The 19,593-nt window shown below is 36.9% G+C and overlaps 2 protein-coding genes across 4 annotated transcripts in view; one reads left to right on the top strand and one right to left on the bottom strand.

The window, feature by feature from the left end:
- The window catches only part of amigo3 (adhesion molecule with Ig-like domain 3), a 20,025-nt gene extending 939 nt beyond the window's left edge, over window positions 1-19,086 (bottom strand). Inside the window, exons 1-2 of one of the 2 annotated variants that reach the window (XM_048169993.1) lie at window positions 17,739-19,086; window positions 16,056-17,464 (exon numbers count right to left, since the gene is read on the bottom strand). In XM_048169993.1, coding sequence (XP_048025950.1) covers window positions 16,056-17,354 — 1,299 coding nt within the window. In that variant the 5' untranslated portion in view covers window positions 17,355-17,464; window positions 17,739-19,086. Of the gene's footprint in view, window positions 1-10,146; window positions 17,465-17,738 lie in introns of those variants that run through there. The other variant, XM_048169984.1, reaches the window with a different exon arrangement.
- Window positions 1-19,593, top strand: part of LOC125255036 (E3 ubiquitin-protein ligase RNF123) — a 193,753-nt gene that overhangs the window by 97,925 nt on the left and 76,235 nt on the right. The gene's annotated exons all lie outside the window — the stretch shown is intronic.

Genomic DNA, 19,593 nt, shown 5'->3' with positions numbered 1-19,593 from the left:
GGTCGCGCTCTGCTTACTGAACAAAAACATAGTTTTTAAATTTAGAAAACTGCAACTTATTTAAGGCAGTGTATCAGAAATGAATGGATTTAATTGACGTGCCCTATGCTCCATCTATTAAACCTTTCGTATGAACAATCTGAACACAGATTGAGGTAATACCTTCGCTTTGATCTATGAAATAATGTTAAAAAAACGGAATCAACAAATATAACATTTTATTTGTCAAGTAAAGATATAGGAGCCAATTACATTAAATTTGACAATTAAAGCCAATTCAGAAAGTAAATGCATAAATCGATACTCAAAGAAAGCATATATACACAGGGATGGGTGAATGTCCTCGACATTCACCCATCTCTGCGGGGGCCTGCAGAAATCCCCCCTACTGCTTTGCTCTTTACCTTTTTACCAGAACCAGAACAAAAGGATCGTAAAGTTTATTACACCAACACCTTTTTGGGGGAGAGGAGAAGAGACACCACCCAAAAAGAGGAAGAATTTTCCTTAATTTTCCATCTTCTTCTAATTTGTACTGCTATGAAATTGAGACCGTTTTACCAATCGCACTGAGACAAATTAAATGATACCAAACATGAAAAGGGAAAAACAAAATACAAAGTAATTAATGTTTTGAATAACTTTCAGTGACTTGAGGCAGGGGAAGGAGAGTTGTGTGTGTGTGTGTGTGTGTGTGTGTGTGTGTGTGTGTGGTGGGGGAGGCGTTGTCCTTTTGGAGTGGGGCAAGGTGTTGTCCATTGCTACTTCTTTGAGATCTTCTTTCCAGATTAAAGTTTTGTTACTTTATTGCAGGACACTTTATCTCAGTTTTTGTTTAGCAGGAAAATCAAGCCTTACAATATATTTAAAATGTCACTTATTTGGTTTTCAGATAAATGCAGCCTTGGTGAGCATAAGAGACTTCTTTCAAAAACAATAAAAAAAAAATCATAATTATTCCAAACTTTTGACCACAGTGTAAATGGAAAAAGTTATGAGAGCTATACTATAAAAAAGTTTGATCCTTTCATGTAAAAAAGTGGTAAAAATGTTATTTGTGAAACCTATTAACCACATTATATGTATTTTGGACTGTAGAATACTGTAATATTTGTAGTTTTTGGAAGAAAAATTTTACATGTAAATGTAAATATAAATGTAAATCTGCATAATACTTTTACTTTAATTTATGTAACCAGTGCTGGCAAAATGAGTCGTAATGAGCAAATTATCAAAATGAGTTATTGTTATTTATCACATTCTCTATTTAAAAAAAACTGATAAAAAAAACTATTAAAAATGATGTGTGATTTGTTGGAATTTGACAAAAATGACTGAGCTATACCTGTTTAAAGTCGATAGTCAGCAAAGTCAATTTTCAGGAAAATCGATTTTCAAAACAAAATCACCTAGCAACCATACCTTAAAATCCCTGTTAATAAAAATTTGGCACAAACCAAGTCAAAACCAAATATCTATAGGAAAAATATACAACTTTTTTTCCATAATTCCACAATTGTTTGATTAACATTAATGAAACAGACAGCCTATATATTAAGAACTTCTGTTTCACATGGATCTAATATGTTAAACATCAGATGTTTTTCCCTCAACAGTTAACCAAATGTTCACTTAAGACATAACATATAACAGAAGTTTGCGTGAATACTCAACAAGACTGTAATTCTGTGTATATGTGTATATCGGGATCACGGTGTCTTTGTGCGTTCTTCAAATCTGTCAGTCATCGCGAGTAAGATTGTTTTGTTTATATCAGCTATGTTTTGAAAATCACATTTCACTGGTTTAGACTCATGCCATCGAATTCGCTATGAATATTCACAAAGTGGAATGCTGTGCTTTAAAACGATACCATTTTTCATAGACAAAGAAAAGGTACTCCTCTCAGAAAACATACAAATAAAGATACTTTTAGATGTTTGATTGCTATTTGGAGCATTAGGATCACTAGACAAGGGCTTAATGAATTTTTGTGTGAACTTCAATTTCAACGAAAACTGACATTTTTCACTTGTTTTGCCTGTAGCTCGAAATCAGCTTGTGCACATTCCGACTCATTTTGCCAGCACGGGTCACATATAATGAACTTTCACTGTAAATTGTTGTTAAAATTGTTTTATTTTGTAATTAAAAATATAAATTTTAAAGACACATTATAACTTCTAATAGTAAAAACATTAAAAAGGATAGAGTTGTTAAAAAAGGTTAAAAGTTTGAAAATGTTACTTTTTTTTACCTCACTTTTGTTTTGTAAATTTAAGTTTGTATTTATTTTTTTTTCCATTTTATTTTTTACTGTGTACAATAGAGTTAAATATTTTTGGTGAATAGCAACTGAAATTTTTGTCTTTCTTTAGAAATAAATTATTGTATTTTTTTTTTTGGAAATGAGCAGCTTGGACTTTCTACACAATTTCTCCTTTTTTGTTCTACAAATGAAAGATCACTATCGTGTATTCCTTTAACCTTCATCCCATTTCTCATTTATTACATTGGCATCTGTCTTACCAAGGACATTTCAACACAAAGCATCATATCCCTGTTGCTCCATCATGCATTTGCATGCGTGTGTATTTGCACCCATCTGACCAGCTCTGGCAGGAACGGCAGAGTCTTTCTCACTCGTCTAGAACAGTGACGAGATGACCATCCTTTGAGGTGTGATGGCCAGTGTCCTTGTAAGCTTTTTGCTTTTAATGTTTATCTGCATTCTTAAAATAAAGGTTTCAAAACTGTGTTTTTGCAGCAATGCCATATGATTTTTTTTTTCTTAGTGTGAAGAACATTTAAAAAATCTAAAGAATATCCACTATAAAGAACATTTTGTGCATTGAAACATTTACACGTAAATTTAAGGTTCTTCATGGAACCATAGATACCAATAAAGTGTACCATTCCAACCTGTATTCAAAATAAATTAGCAAAACTGAACCAGTAGCCTCAATAGACCAAATATGATAACAACGTATCACAAAACAGTCATGAAAAAGAGGCGACGGATTGATTTAAACTAATGAATCACTCCTGAAATTGATTAGCAGCGTTAGTTATGGATGTTTTATGGAAAATATTGAGGTAGAAGAGCAGGCAATGCTTTTCCAGAGCTCTACCAGAGAGAAAATGTGTGAATCAATTTCTATTGAATCAAAACCCTTTATTTGGCTTACTGTTCAATTCTAAACCTTGACTCACTCAACCCGCAGTTTACAGGCACGTCAAAGCTGTAAGAACGCTTCTCACAAGCTCTGCGGTGACTCATGGAAGTACAGAACATTACATTTTCTTTTTTTCCCCCTGTAGTTAAATTTTGACCCTGTGGGGTGTTATTAGACAGTTATGATGATAAGTAATAGGCTGAGGTTTCAGCATTCGGCAATGATTCCCTGCTCTGTGAGACTCCACGCCATAGGTGGTCAACGTTCCCGATCAGTAAATACTGGTTTAGTGCAGCTATTATGAAAACAGCCAAATAGAGCTCTCGAATTGCAGAATTGCTGCCTAGTCAGAACATTTGTAGAGTGGAAAAAAAAAGAAGAAGAAAAAAAGTTCTCTTTGTACTTTTGGCTCAGACAAAAAAAGAAAATGATATATTTAGTCCAGTTTGCTTGGCATTTACACAGTTATTTTTAACACTGAATCTAAAGATACAAAGCAAAAAAATAAGTTTTATGATGTGTATTTTGCTATGAAACTTACTGAAAATCCAAAACAATGCTATGTACTAAACACTCTTGTTGTATGTGTGTACGTACAGTATAATGGTATTTTTATCAGCTGAGAACTCACAGAGAGCTTATTAAATTTGTAAAGCAGTCAAATCAGCAGCAGGAATTATTCTTTTACACACACAAAGATCTGCTGCAAAGAGATGGCGGTTCCGACGCCTGTATCGAACTGTAATGGAAGCCAGGTATGCTTGAGCATTCTTTCCTTTTTAGGGTTGCATCTTGTGACATCACTTCCTGTTTTTGGTTCGTTTAGATGTCTTTGGTCTGTGACCGCACCAGAGTTTGTTTGGAAGTGGACAAGAACCCCTAAAAATGTCTTGGTCTATATGGCCACGTTCACATTGTCAGTTTTTTCGCATTTACTTACAGGTGTGAGTCTCAAAATGTCTCGTTCACACAGCAACTTACAGTAGCATCTGGAACACTGTCTGTATGAATGTGCAACAGTGGGGCACAGTGACTGGATCTAAAACCTTCAGATAACACAGCTCGTCTCTCCCTCGCTATAAGTTACTGAAAGTAAAACCACACACATGACATCCCTTAGCGTAGCGGCTCTCTCGCACTGTATGACGTGACAGACAACTAGTTGTCCAGTGTGGTTCCGTTCATACAGCGCGAATATTCAGAGAATGCGGTTGTGTGTCCTGAAAATTTATGGGTGTGAGTTCGATTATAGAATGCGGTTGTCACTCCTGTAAATAACTGTACTGTGAATGTAACCGTATTAAGGACTCAAATACAGGACTGACAACCGTATTCTGCTGCTGTGTGAATGTGGCCTATGTTTGGTGCGCAACCGTGTTTGGATTACACATATTCAAATGAAATGTACTAACAGAGCAATCACACCAGAGTTTGTTTTAATCGAACCAAACCTGCCAAATGTGAACACACCCTTAATGTAACTAAAGTTCTCGTAAAGCATTTTGTCTTTAAACAATAAATTAATAGATATATTATTCAGAATGAAAACTTTTAAGTCACTTTTCAGAAGGAAGGGTTGATTTGTGGTAGACTGTGCTCAGTTTGAGTTTTCTTTCCTCAAAGGCGTTATATCATCAAAACAGTCCCAAAACAATCATATTTTTTTAAAGGTGCCATCGAACGTTTTTTTACAAGATGTAATATAAGTCTAAGGTGTCCTCCGAATGTGTCTGTGAAGTTTCAGCTCAAAATACCCCATTGATTTTTTTTAATAAATTTTTTTAACTGCCTATTTTGAGGCATAATTAGAAATGCGCCGATTCAGGCTGCGGCCCCTTTAATTGCTCGCGCTCTCCGCCCCCTCCCGAGCTCTCGACTCTATCACTGCATAAACAAAGTTCACACAGCTAATATAACCCTCAAAATTGATCTTTACAAAGTGTTCGTCATGCAGCATGTCTAATCGCATAAGTATGGTATTTATTTGGATGTTTACATTTGATTCTGAATGAGTTTGATAGTGCTCCGTGGCTAAAGCTAACATTACACACTGTTGGAGAGATTTATAAAGAATGAAGTTGTGTTTATGAATTATACAGATTGCAAGTGTTTAAAAATGAAAATAGTGACGGCTCTTGTCTCCGTGAATATGGTAAGAAACGATGATAACTTTAACCACATTTAACAGTACATTAGCAACATGCTAACGAAACATTTAGAAAGACAGTTTACAAATATCACTAAAAATATCATGTTATCATGGATCATGTCAGTTATTATCGCTCCATCTGCCATTTTTCGCTGTTGTCCTTGCTTGCTTACCTAGTCTGATGATTCAGCTGTGCACAGATCCAGACGTTAATACTGGCTGCCCTTGTGTAATGCCTCGATCATGGGCTGGCATATGCAAATATTGGGGGCGTACACCCCGACTGTTACGTAACAGTTAGTGTTATGTTGAGATTCGCCTGTTCTTCGGAGGTCTTTTAAACAAATGAGATTTATATAAGGAGGAAATAATGGTGTTTGGGACTCACTGTATGTCATTTCCATGTACTGAACTCTTGTTATTCAACTATTCTGAGGTAAATTAAATTTTCAATTCGATGGCACCTTTAAACCACACTGAAAAAAAATTGATGTCTGTTTTACTTTTAAACTATTTTACTCAGAAATGTCTTGAATAGTCACAAATAATTATATGATTAGAATTAAGATTTTTATTGCTGCAGTGCCTTGAAGACTTCTGTTTAAAAAGACTCTTCGCATGTGAAATAAGTAACACCAGTTTGTTCAGTATAGTACAGTCACATCCTTTAATAACCTCTTTGCTCAACATGCATCACATTAAGACAGTCTGAAATGTTCAAACTGTTAAGATCTGATTGCAGGGATCAGGAACTTGTTAAAAATTTACTTCTGCTGCTCTTTAATTTAAGCTGATATCATTTGAAAGGATATGCAGAGCTATAGGTGCAAAGTTTTACTTTTCCTAAATCTTCTTGTTAGTTATTCTGATGTTTAGAAATAATGGTATTTATCCCACTTTTTCCTTATGTTACCTCAACTGGGCAAGCCAAATTCTGAACAACAAATTACACTGATGTAGTTTGATGTCTTATTTTTGCATCTTAGTTTTAAAATATGCCATTTCTGGACTGGGTTGGACATGTTTTCACAGTACTGTGAACTCAAAAGCCACATCGTAAAATGTTTTAAAAGAACATTTTTCTTTTAAGAAATCTGTAATCGTTGCACCTGTGTCTCCGTGCAATACCTGATAATTCCAACTAAAATCCTCAGCATTTCACGTGTTGATCCAAGCCACCTTGTGTTCTGTAGACTTTCTTTCTCACCCTTTACCTGTGAAACTGAGCTGTTTCTCTGTTTAATACTCAGCAGCAGTGAGTTGTGTATTGGTTCCTCAGCCTGCAGTGCATCAGGAAGGTTTTTTCCAAACATCTGTTGTGCTGTTTGGCTACAGTGCTGCACCATTATTTGTTAGGTGTTTATAAGGTTTTGTCTCTCATGTGATTTATTTTTCAACGTGAGAGCTGTACTAATATGGTGAAAGTCTTTGAACGTGATGTCATATTTAATTGCTTGTCTGCTGTACAGTGCTAATAGCAGTAAGTCATCGTAAGCCTGCCCTGGATGGCTTCATCAAATACCAGCGAAGCGGCTAACTGACAGCTCAGAGCGCTCATTAACAATGCCTGCTAATTAACTTAAGCGGACTCCAGGCTCAGGGTTCATGTCTAAACATCCTGTTTGGTTTAGAGAGTGAAAAAGGATACGCACACACACATCTAACAAGGGAAGTCCTTAATGATAGTGCTATCGATACCCAGACCAAAACCAGTTTAAATGCTTATGAAGAACATTAATGAAAAAAATACTTCCGAATACAAGGCTGCAGAAAATTTGCCCAGTCTCTGTTTCACTCTACTTAAGTTTTATCGCTGGCTCCAAATTTTCCTGCAATTTTTCATTTCATTGTATGTTTGTGTGTGTTTCAATAGTAATGTGCACTTGAGAAGGCTGACCTGCAAGGATTGGTGTTACTTTGACCTGGTCCCTGACGCCCAAGATTTTCCACTTTCTCTTACATGGATCGATTTCCACTTTAAATGAATCTAGGGCAAAGCTGTAATTACATCATATTTCTTTCTGAAAGAATGTTTAAATGTTTTTTTTAATATTTATTTAATATTACAGTGAAAGTTTGCTTGGTTTGAAAGTGACTTCTGTGTGAGTTGTGCTTCATGGCTTTTTTTTTTGCTAATGTGACCACACCATTATTGCACTGCCAATAAGATGCACAATGATCTTCATATGTATGTATGTACGTGTGTGTGTGTATATACATATATATACAGTGCCCTCTGTAAGTATTGGGACAGTAAAGACAAATTTGCTCTGTTAACTGTGGTGTCAAGACATCTATAAATATGATTAAAAGATTAATGTGAGGCAGAAGTACAGAATGTCATATCTTATTATTGACTGTTTCAACATAAAAAAAAATTAAACAACTAAGAAGTACAGCACTTTTAGGGTTTCATCCCTCTGCCTAATGTGAGCATAAGTATTGGGACGGTTTAACTTAAAGTAAATGCAAAAGTGTAAATGCTAATATTTAGTTGTAGTCCCTTGCAAGCAATCACAGGAGCGAGTCTGTGACCCATAGACATCACCTGACTCTTGGCTTCACACTTTAAAATGCTTTTCCAGGTCTTTAATACTGCCTTTAATACAGTTTCTGCCTTTAGTCTCCTCTTTAGCTGGTGAAATGCTTAGGATTTAAATCTGGAGACTGACAATCTAAAACCCAAAATTTCTTTACCATGATAATCTCCTTGATTGAGTTGGCAGTACTAGTGTTTTGAGTCATTGTCCTGTTGCCATATGAAGCACTTCCCAGTGAGTCTGGTGGCATTTTCTTGAACACTGGTAGGCAAGATTCTTTTGTACACTTCTGAATTCATTCTTCTGCTGCCATCATTGAATAAGTCATCAATAAAGATGAGTGAGTCTGTTCCAGAGGTAGAGACATGCGTGCCCATGACATGACACTACCTCCACCAGGCTTTCCAGATGAGGTTGTATGCCTTGGATCATTTGCAGTTTCTTTTTTTCTCCACACTTTTGCTTTCCCACTTTGATGAAGATTAATCTTTGCCTCATCTGTCCATAAAACTCTGTTCTAAAACTCTACTGGCTCATCTCTGTGTGTTTTTCCAAATTCAAATTGGCTTTCCTATTTTTTGGTACTGATGATCAGATGTTTGATCTTGCTGTGCATCCTCTGTAATTCTGTTGGTGAAGTCTCCTGCGAACAGCAGATTGTGAGACCATCACCCCAGCTTTCTGGAGGTTGCTTGGTGATTTTACTGACAGTTATTTTAGAGTTTTTTTTCATAGCCCTTGTCATTTGTCTATCATCAACTGCTGTTGATTTTCTCAGCTGACCTGGTCATCGTTGGTTGATGAAGCTTGCCAGTACTGTCTTTTTCAGTACTTTCCAAACTGGACATTCCAAGTCAATCTTCAGATATAAATCTTATTTAACATGCATTTCACCAGCTGAAGAGGAGACTAAAGGCAGATGTCTGTTGATGTCTATGGTTCACAGACTCACTCCTATGCTTGCTTGCAAGGGATTTACAATTAAATATACACTTTTACATTTGCTTTAAGTTAAACCGTCCCAATACTTGTGCTTACATTAGGCAGAGGGATGAAACTCTAAAAGTGCTGTTCTTCTTAGTTGGTAAAACATTTTGTGTTGAAACAGCCAATAATAAGATGGGACAATCTGTACTTCTGCCTCATATTAATCTTTTAATCATATTTATAGATGTCTTGACACCACAGCTAACAGAGCAATTTTGTCTTTACTGTCTTTCCCTACTGCTCTCTTCAAGTCTATTCACAGATTTTCTGTAGGATTTAAGTCAGAGTTTTGACTTTGCCACTCAAAGACATTCACCTTCTTTTCCTTAAGCTGTTGAATTGTTCTTTTGGCGGCATGTTTAGGATCATTGTCATGTGAAATGACTATAATGTCTGTGAAATCGAGATGTAGTATTTTTATCATAAAAGTTTAATTATTAGTTGTTAAATATTTTATTATTTCAGTGATCGAAGAATTAAAACAGAATCAGATTCTTTGCTTGACCAGATGATTTACTTTGTTTTACTAGGCCAGCTTTTTCCAATCAAAACGAATTGGTACAAACTTCACACTCATGTTCTTTTGTCACCAGGAGCAACATTTTCAACTCAATAATTAAATTCCACAGGGATTCTGCATTCTTACAACCGTGATTTTAAAAACTCTGGATATCGAACCGCATAACACATTTTTCATTTTATTCTCTTTTACTTTCCCACTGAGAATGAGCAACAAATATATATCTGGATACGTTAGATCAGTCGTGGGCAATTTTTTGAGATCCTCCAATCAGAATGTTAGCAGCCGATCACGTGTTCGGTTCGGAGATTTCAGAAAAAATTCAAACAAGATGGCGGCCTCTCAGCGGCAGTGGAGCAGAGAAAAGGAGTGTGAACTTTTATCTTTTTACGCTAGTAAGTTGTCATGCGTCAACCCAAAACAGGGAATTTACCTCATATATTGCTTAAAATACCAACAACTGTCCGAAAGTAATGTGTGTATGCTGTAATGAAGCTATTGAATGATTTCAGTTAAATACTAAAAAGACAGGATTTTTCAACGTCTGTAGTAGCGTAGGCTGCAGGGCGTTTGACATTTGAATAGCTTTTGATGCGATCGACGCGGGTTCGAATCCGCCTTTTGCCGAATTCGCTCTTCTCCCTTTTCCTGTCACAAATCAGATCGGAAAGGCATTTATTTTTAATAAAAATGAAGAAAATATTTGAAAAGTTGAAATAAAGTGCCTAACAAGTGTTTATAATAAAGTATTTATTGAGTTGGCAATAGATTTGCTCCTCTCTGATTAGTTGCTGCCAACTGTCTGTTGCCCTAATTAGTTGCCCTGTGTCTCATCAGGTTGTCCGTTGACGGCAACATTGCCCAGCAACATTGCTCAAAAAGTTGCCCCATGTATCATCATCTTAAGTGTGGTATAACCATACTTATTAGCGAATAATCAGAGTAATGAAAATTGCATGTAAACTAGAGTGAAGAGTTCTGCTTGTGTGATGTGTAAACCTTACTGCCATTAAGACTTTCCTGTTAAGGAAATTAACAAGACTATTAATTAAGACTATTAATTTAGACCATTAAGACTAAGCTTTCCTGTAGCTCAGTGGATAGAGCGTGGCACTAGCAATGCCAAGGTCATGGGTTCGATCCCAGGGATTGCACATACTCAGATACAAATGTATAGTATAATGCAATGTAAGTCGCTTTGGATAAAAGCGTCTGCCAAATGCATAAATGTAAATGTAAGACCTTACTCTGATTATGATAAATAATCGCATTATTGGTGCACGTGTAAACGTAGTCATTGTTTATGTTTCATGGGGAAAACCTAACACAACATAAAATAATGATTATTTATAATAAAACTTCTCTGTAATAGCTGCAATGTCTTTTTGAATTCACCAAAGCGTGTTCATATTATTAACATCTTTACTGTAGCTGCATCATCTTAATTTTACATCCCATCACACAGTGAATACAAACACTGAACTCTGAATGCAAACCTTCATTAATTAACAAGTTTAACTGTCAACAGACTTTATGTGGGCCTGTGTTGAAAATCGCTTCAGTTGAAACATAAGGACGTTTTATTACGCTAATTCACCCTTGTGTTTTAATGCCATTGTTGTAGTTAAATTGTGGCTACCTTTTAGCCTACTTATTCGTTTCTTCGTTTTTCAAATCATAAAAAAAAAGTAATAGGCTACAATGTCTCCACTTTTTAACCTATAGGCTACAAGGGAACGATTTAAAGTGATCAACAATTTCACAATTCAGACCCACCTAAAAATCCTAAAAATCCCCAATTTCTGTTGTTTTATTTATTTTATGGCCCACCTTAATAATGCACACCTTGTGTAATAATTTAGAATACTGGAGAGTGCTGTACAGTAAAATGTAAGCACACTTCATGCGCTGTCGCTGTAATATTTCACTGTAACAGTTGTCAAATAGCTGTACATTAGTACATTAAGAACTTATATGAAAAATAATTTGCCGAGATTTAATATCATAATACTATATTACTATTAGCCTACTGTTATTATTATTATTACCAGCAATTTATTTCATTATTTTATTTTCATTTACAAGTAAAAATGTCCCAATTACAGCCTTACTGAGCAATGTTGCAATCCGTTCCTTTGAGCCACCTGGTGGTGAATTCGAGAACGAGTGTCACGTGTGACTGGGTTGTATTTAACGCTGTGGTCCCATGGCGGTAATTGGCATTTTGGTTGCCTACCTACAATGTATCACCCGCAGAGTCCATTGAATCAAAGAACAACCAAATAACAACCACAGTGAAGGATTCATATCAGATGTAGGTTACTGCTAAATCTGTCCAGACAGTATTTGTAGGTGGCCAATCTCAGCTCTGTATTAGTCTGCCTGGCATGGAAGGTTCATCAAAACAACTATAAATATTCTTGATTGATGAGCACTCTAAATTTGCTTGCTGGTAATCGAAGGACTGTTGTCGAGCTATATGATGAAATACCTATGAAATGGATGGGCCAGAACAGCAGGAAATGAAAGATGTTGTAAAGGAGGGTGATTTATCCAAGTCTTCTCAGGGATTCCAACAGAACCCCTCGCCTTAATTTCATTTTCAATGCAAAGCTAAACCAAGGATATTCCTTTTCTGAATTTGCACATTTTGCACCTTAAACCTATTTGCATGGCAGAATGTATTTGTTCTGTAATGTTCTTGATTAGAATTGATTAGGATGATGGTTTGCCATTTGTCATGATTGCTAAGGTCCTGCCTCAGACACATTAAATAAGCTATTTAATTTTCTCAAATGCAAGGTTTTATTATTATTTTTTTATAACGCTTCCAGTCCCTCTTAAACGTGCAGGAATAGAGTCAAGCTAATCAATTACACATTCCTCATTTACATGTTCACAGGCTGTTGGACAAAACTGTTGGATTTGTCCTGCTGAGATTTAATGGTGGAAATACTGCAGAAAAGCTAGCAAATGAAAGCCGAGCTGATGTGACTGCATTATGGGAGACTAAAGCAGTGTGTTTGTTTTCATGCCTTGTCATCAAGGCCTTTCTGCATTAAATGTCTGAAAGAAGTGAATTAAGAAGAAAGTATCCCTTTTAAATGAATGACTAGGCTGTGATGGACTGTTTACACCAAGTGCAATTTGGACTAAGAAACAAAACTATAAAACATGGTTTTCCACCAAATGCCAGATAATCATAATTTTTGGTGAAAAATGTACGTTTGTTTTTTTGTTGTTTCCAGCTGGTTGCCAATGTGGACTAGTAATCTATGTCTTATCCCTTAATGCTCGTGGCTCAAACAAAAGCCCATATTGGTCTTCCCACACAGGCATCTGAAACACAGTATGATGCACGAGGGAAGAACGTTTTAGATCTCAGCAGATGTAATGACTTCAGGATTTCCCTTTACTTACTGTTCATTCACCTGCAATATAGAATGCACAATATTCCCATACTGTAAATATGTGTGTTGTTAACTTCCTTGTTGATGCTTTTTTTTAGAGGTGTTTGTGTATATATACTGCATACTTTTTATGCTACTTTAGGTATCATTATCACTGTTAATATGATATAAGGTTTGTCATCAACATAAGATTTTAGTTATACTACTACCCTTTGTGTTATTGGGTATTGTCTCATAATCTTATTTTCCTAATGATGGAATATTCACAGTACACACATGCACATGAAACTGATATCGAAATAGTCCTCTTACAGAAAAACCTTGGGTTTTAATTAGCCCCAGGCTCATAGGAGGTTTCTCCTGTGCTTTTTTGTGCTGTCAAAGTTTTGACATATAGTTCTTTGACAGTATTGATCCCATGTGATAAATAATACACTAATGAGGTGGACCACACACAGCTCAGAGGCAGCAATTGCAGTCCCCTAACAGGAGTTTTGCACTGCATGATAAGACACGTACCCAGCAGAACATACACTCAGGGTGGTGACAATGATGGAATGTACTATAAATGACAAGTGGATATTGTAAGACATTTCACGACTTTGAAATATTTTGCTTTAGGGAGAGTGGGGGTAGGATGTGCCAGTGGGTAAGTTGTGTCAGCTGCTTAATGTAGCAGATTATGCACAATTTTGATCATGTTAATATTTATTTAGAAATTACCTGTCAGATTCAACTGAATTTCTAAATGCGTATGAGAAAAGTCAATTTTATTCCTAATATATGTATCAATATATGTTGTTGAATTGAAAATGTAAAATTGTCTGGCTAAATTTTAGCCATGAATCACTCATTGAAGCATTTTTCCCAAAATGTTTCAGATGCTTCGAGGTAAGATATGCCTCAACTAATAGTGATAGAAGCTTTTCATCCAAATGCAAATATTTATTAAAAAAAAAAAGATAAAATTGTTTTCAAAAAAGTTGCAGCTTAGTTAATGAAAATGTGATGTGCTGCAAAATAGATTAAAATTTAGAATATGTGAATATTGTGGATTTATAAATAGTTTTTTTCTGATTTACATTTGTATTTTTTATTTGAAATGTAAGTTTATTTTTTCTCTAGTTATTCAACGTAACCCTTGATTTTGAGATTTTAAGAAGTAATATTTCTGTGCCCCTATTTTAAAGATGCTTAATTGATGCCATTGTAACATACATTTTGAAATATATTTATTAATGCAAAAAAACTTAAAGTGATAGTCCACCCAAAAGTGAAAATTCTGCCATCTTTTACTCACCCTCATGTCTTTCCAAATCTGTATGTCATACTTTCTTCTGTGGAACTTTCGAAAATTATATTTTGAACAATGTTGGTAACCAAGCACCTTTGGTTATCATTGACTTCCAGTGTATGAACAAAAAACATTGACTTATTTCACAAAAAAATTATTTTCCAAAGAAGAAAGTCAGTTTTGGAATGAGAGGAGGGTAAGTAAATGATGGCAGAACTTTAATTTTTAGATGAACTATGCCTTTAGTGGCACAAATTACCCCACTCTTTTGTACTTCAGAGCCTTGGGGGAAACTTTGCATGCCTTGGATGTCAAAATGCTTGGTGTCCATGCAAATTTGTTTAGAATTGTAGCACAAAACAGTGTGGTAAATATAAATATGATTGTGATGATGGTGGTTTTAGTGATGGCAGTAAAGCTTTGATTCATAAAGCAGATGGAACGCATTAGTATGCAGTTATTCTGGGGAAGATGGCTTCGGCTCAAGGGTAATGTACTATTGTAAAATACTCCCTTTAACTGCCTGTTTTAATTTGTGGGTCACGGCATATCTCCAAATCATCACACAAACCTGATAAATCAGATTTGTTCCCATCACTAGGCCTGATGTTCCAGAAATTAAAGTGGTTTAGTGGTTTGTACTGCAACTTTAGTGGTCAGTAGAATATTTGTGTACCATTGTCAACCAAATAGGTTTGATCCCAGATATATCACAAAAGTTCTCTAATGCTCTAGCTGGCAGCTGCTTTTGATGACGTTTTGTTCTCATATACAGTTGCAAACAAAATGTTATATTTACTCTAGCAGGAACGTCAGGACACATTCTATAATTTGGATGCTCACCTTGGCCAAAGTGACTTTAATTAACAATAAGAAGGCAGACATTTACCTCTGGGGTCGAAGCAAAAGGATTTATTAGGAAGCCGATAAAGAAGGGATTCGTGGAAGGGGGAGAAGGGTGGGAGGCAAGGGGAAACATGGAATGCTTCGGGAGGGGGAAAAGTACTTCAGTGTTTTCACAGATTCCATTTTATTCAGTTTCATCTATTTCAAGTTAATAATCTCATTAAGAATATATATCTGTGTGATATCCACATTCGCTCTGATAACTTAGGAGCACCACTTTGCATGTCTAAATGTCAATTTTTGTAAAAACTTCTCAACAATCCCCACTATTTTGTAGATGCATTTTTTATGACCAAAATTACATTACATTTTCAAAGTGGGCATGACCGCTTGAAAAGGATTTACTGCTGCTAACTACTCACCAAGTTGTCAATGTGAAACACAGGGGTACAAAGGACACCTAAAAAAAGTCAACATTCTAGTCATATCTGTAAAAAACTAGAAATTCAGTATGCTCTTGTCATTCTCCTTCATATCATTCATGCTATTTCTAGAGTAGAGTAGGGTTTATGCAGTATTCTGTGGGTTATATGCTCTAGACAAGGCATTCATAGCTATGAATCTATCAAGGCTCAAGCAGTTTTAAAGGGGAAGCTTTTATCCTTCTCAGGTTTTGTAGTTTCAAACCATTTCCTTCATCTTGTATCGTCTCATGGCTCAGTCAAGCCTTAAAGCCAAATCTTGGGAGCGCATGGCTCCATCTTTTTGCTTTTTTTATTTTTATTTTTTATATTTCATATTTCGTTCTTCTCTCTGATTGTATGTGCTTTCCTGCTCTGTTCTGCTCCCTGCTAAGGGCTTTCAAAACCCTCTCCCTGATCTGTCCTGAGTAGCTGTGCAGTTGCAGACTGCCACGTTGAAGGACCCACGTGCTCATTTGAGCAGGTCGTTGGGATGACAGTAAGCAGCCGCTATGGCACAATAGTGGTGTCTGAGAAGACGGAAGTGACAGAGTCAGCATCGCTCCGTGTTACCGCCAGCTTGGGATGCTCGAGGGCCAGTGCTGCCCGCGGCCTCCCATTCTGTGCCTCCTTGATGGGTTCCAGAAAGACCACATGCTTGTTGTTACTGACCTTGCGGCCGGGGCCCTCTGTGGTGGCAGGTGGCGTGGGCGTCAGGATAGATGACTGGGCACTGCATTCATTTGCAGGGCTTGGTGTCGCTGGTAGGGGCTGCTTGCGGCACCAACAGCGACAGGGTGTCAGGTAGAGGTACATTAGGACCAGAACCAGGCTGACAACACAGCCCAGCAGGGTTGTAAAGCCAGTATTAAAGGACTCCTCCTCCGGATGGTGTGACGTCACAGTTACATTAACTTCATGAGTCTCGTTGCGTGACTCTTGATGGTTTTGAGCCATGCACAAGTACACCCCAGAGTCCTTCACTTGAGCTGCCAAGATTTCCAAAGTACCGTTTGCATACATTCGCAGAGTATTGTTATTACCAGGGGGAGCAATGTATTCCTTATTAGGTGATACCCACCAGTAGGTAAGATGCTTTCCCTTTAATGATGTCTCACAATCTAACTTCACTGATTTCCCAGCAGCTGCTGTCATACTCTCTGTCTTCGCTTGAAGTTTTAGTGTGCAATTCTCAAAGAATCGCACATGTTGAAGAAACCGCACTGAAGCACGGTGCTCACCATAAAGCAAGCAGGTGTGCTCCTCCCGAAAATCTTTCACTGAGGTAAAGCCTCTATGCTCCCATTGTTTAAACATGCTGTACATGGAGCACTCACAAATTAGGGTATTGTTGTGCAGGAACAACCCTTGCTGTACTGATTCCTCTAGAGCTGCAATATCCTCGACCGGAAGGTTGGGCATACGATTCGAGCTTAGATCCAAGGTAATCAAATTGGCATGTTCTTGAATGGAAAAGAAAGGGAAGTCTGTCAGTCTGTTATGGCTCAGGTAGGCTTTGCGTAGGTTGATCAAACCGCTCAGGGCTTTGCTCTCTACCCTAACTATGCGGTTGTTGTAAAGGAGTAATTCCTTGATTCCTACTAACTCTTGAAAGTAGTGCTGCTCAATTACGTTCAGTTGATTGGAGGAAAGATCCAGATGGCGTATGTTACTTGTATTCCGGAAGGTTCCAGGAGTGAGTCTGCTCAGCTGATTGTGGGCTAACCGTATGGTGTCAAGATTGGGAAGGCCAGCAAAGCTACCATCCTCAAGACATTCTAAGTTGTTGTGGTTGAAGTCCAATGTTGCCACCATTACAGGCAACTCTACTGGGACTTGGTCAAGGCCAAGGTTGGTGCAGCTTAGGATATCAGATGCAATCAGGCAGCCAGAAGGGAGATTGGCTCTGACTAGCTGCAGCAAAAAAGAGCTCAGCATTAGGGGAGCGGCCACACCCTGAGTACACAGCATTATGCCGTAAGGATGCTTTGGTTAGGAATCAGAGCAGCCAGAGTTTTACCAGGGTAGAGGTCCACACGCTGTTTGAGACAGAGCTGTCGTCTTGATTAGCTATTCCTATCCTTAAAAATCGGACAGATCAGATCACAAGAGAGTGGGAGAACAAAAAGAAATCTGTTATTTAATACAGCGGATACCTAATTATACTTAATAATACAGCAGATACTTAATAATTCTTTGCTCACTTGGCACTGTTCTGTCAGCCTAAGGCATGAGAGTGCACCTATTCGAGGACTATTATTATTTAATCAACTTACTGTCAGTCTGATCCAGAAACACCACATTAAACAGTGAAATTCTAATCTTAGAAGTTTAAGACCATAAGATTATCTTTACCTTAAGATTGCCAACAGTTACTCCAAATATCCCGCCTCATATCTCCTTGTTTGGCTGGCACTTGGATTTTGAGTGCTTCCCCAGATTTTTGTCCATTCTCATGTAGAGATAGTTGAAGGCATGGTCATTTAAGTCATTGAAGGAAAAACAATTGTTTTTGCCCTATCCTCAAGGCTGAGCCCAACCTTCTGTGAACCATCCTTTTAACAGTTGGTGTTGTTTTGCAGTCCTGACATCTGAGATGGAACAGAGGAGGTCTTAAATCAAGAGCTAGCTTGCTGCCGCAGGCTGGAGGATGTTTTTGAGAAAGTCAGCATCCTGTCCAGTTCAGTTATTATAGTTGCCCTCAGTTGAACAGCAGGCACACAACGTGTCACACGAGCACTGGTCCACAGTAACCCTCACAATACAAGCAATCTGTTGTTTGTTTTAACCAGAAGATAAGGAAACAGTACAGTTGTTTATCAATGCTCCTTCAGTACCTGGAGAAAGTGGTCCTTAAATTTTAGATATACCTTTTTTCCCCGTTCATTTTGTTAAAATGTCAAAAAACATTTGCTGCGTTAGGACTAATAACTCTCGGTGACTCTTAAGCTTGCAGTGTCCACGTGGCATCTGGAAAAACTGGTGAAAAGATGAAAGCACAAACAATGATCAGGATCTTAAAGCTTTTTGGTACCTCTTCCAGATCCTTCTCTCTCATCAAAATTTTCTTCTTCAGCATCCATCCTTTCTTTCTGTTCCTCCGATTTTCACTCTGAATTGTATGGGTCTTCCTCTTTTTTTCTCTCTGTCTGTCTCTCTCTCTCCCTCGCAGAGCTTGAGTGTGTACTACACTCCCTCTCTGCCTCTCTCTTTCCTCTCTGCGCTCTATAAACAGACAGGCATGGAGTTTCGGAGGAGGGGCGCTCTGGAGGGGGGTTCTTCTGAGTACTGATTGGTTGAAGTCGGAGATTATGAAAGGGAAGAGTTTGCCAGAGCCTCCCTTGGTGGAGCTGTTTTTTTCCCCACCCCTTTTGTTCATCCAATTATGCATTTGCTTTCACAGATATCTCTTAGGCAGGTTATGTTTACTCTCTTTAGTTTTAATATCTCATTGACCTGTGTCCTTTAATGGTGATCTGAATAAGCCGTAATTGCTGGGATTAAAATACATAGTAATGTGAAAAGTGATATGTTTATATTATATTATATTATATTATATTATATTATATTATATTATATATATATTATATTATATTATATTATATTATATTATATTATATTTATCTATATTTGAAAGCTTGTTGTGATTAGCTACTCATTTTAAGGGAAACAGTCTAATTTCAGTATTACTTGCAGTACCAAATTGAAATATACATCCTTTTGCTTTCCAGTTGCTTCTCCACTATGTGGAACCAGAATTAGAGACAAAAAAAAAAAAATAATATATATATATATATATATATATATATATATATATATATATATATATATATATATATATATATATATATATATATATATATATATATATGAAAATAACATAAGGACATAAAATAACAATAAACATAGTCCATATGACTTGGCTTTATCCTGAGTGTTTTGAAGTCATTCATTTGCGTTGAAGACCAAGTTTGAATATCCAGTTCATTGTGTATTCATTAGGGTTGAGTGCACACAATAAACCTGACATTACTCATACTCATGAATTAAAGACAGTGGGTGTATCTGTGTCCTTGAATTTGTTTTTTTCTATGCCTGTACATAATCTTTATGTATGAATATACATCTTTATATTGCTTGTAGCACACATTTTCTTTGAATGTATGTGTGTGTGTGTGTGTGTTAGTGCCTGTGTAAGCTGTCTCTGCCC

This window comes from Megalobrama amblycephala, linkage group LG2, assembly GCF_018812025.1.
Source record: "Megalobrama amblycephala isolate DHTTF-2021 linkage group LG2, ASM1881202v1, whole genome shotgun sequence".
Classification (NCBI taxonomy): domain Eukaryota; kingdom Metazoa; phylum Chordata; class Actinopteri; order Cypriniformes; family Xenocyprididae; genus Megalobrama; species Megalobrama amblycephala.
Note: the sequence above shows the minus strand (reverse complement) of the source record. Positions and strands in the feature narration are given on the sequence as shown.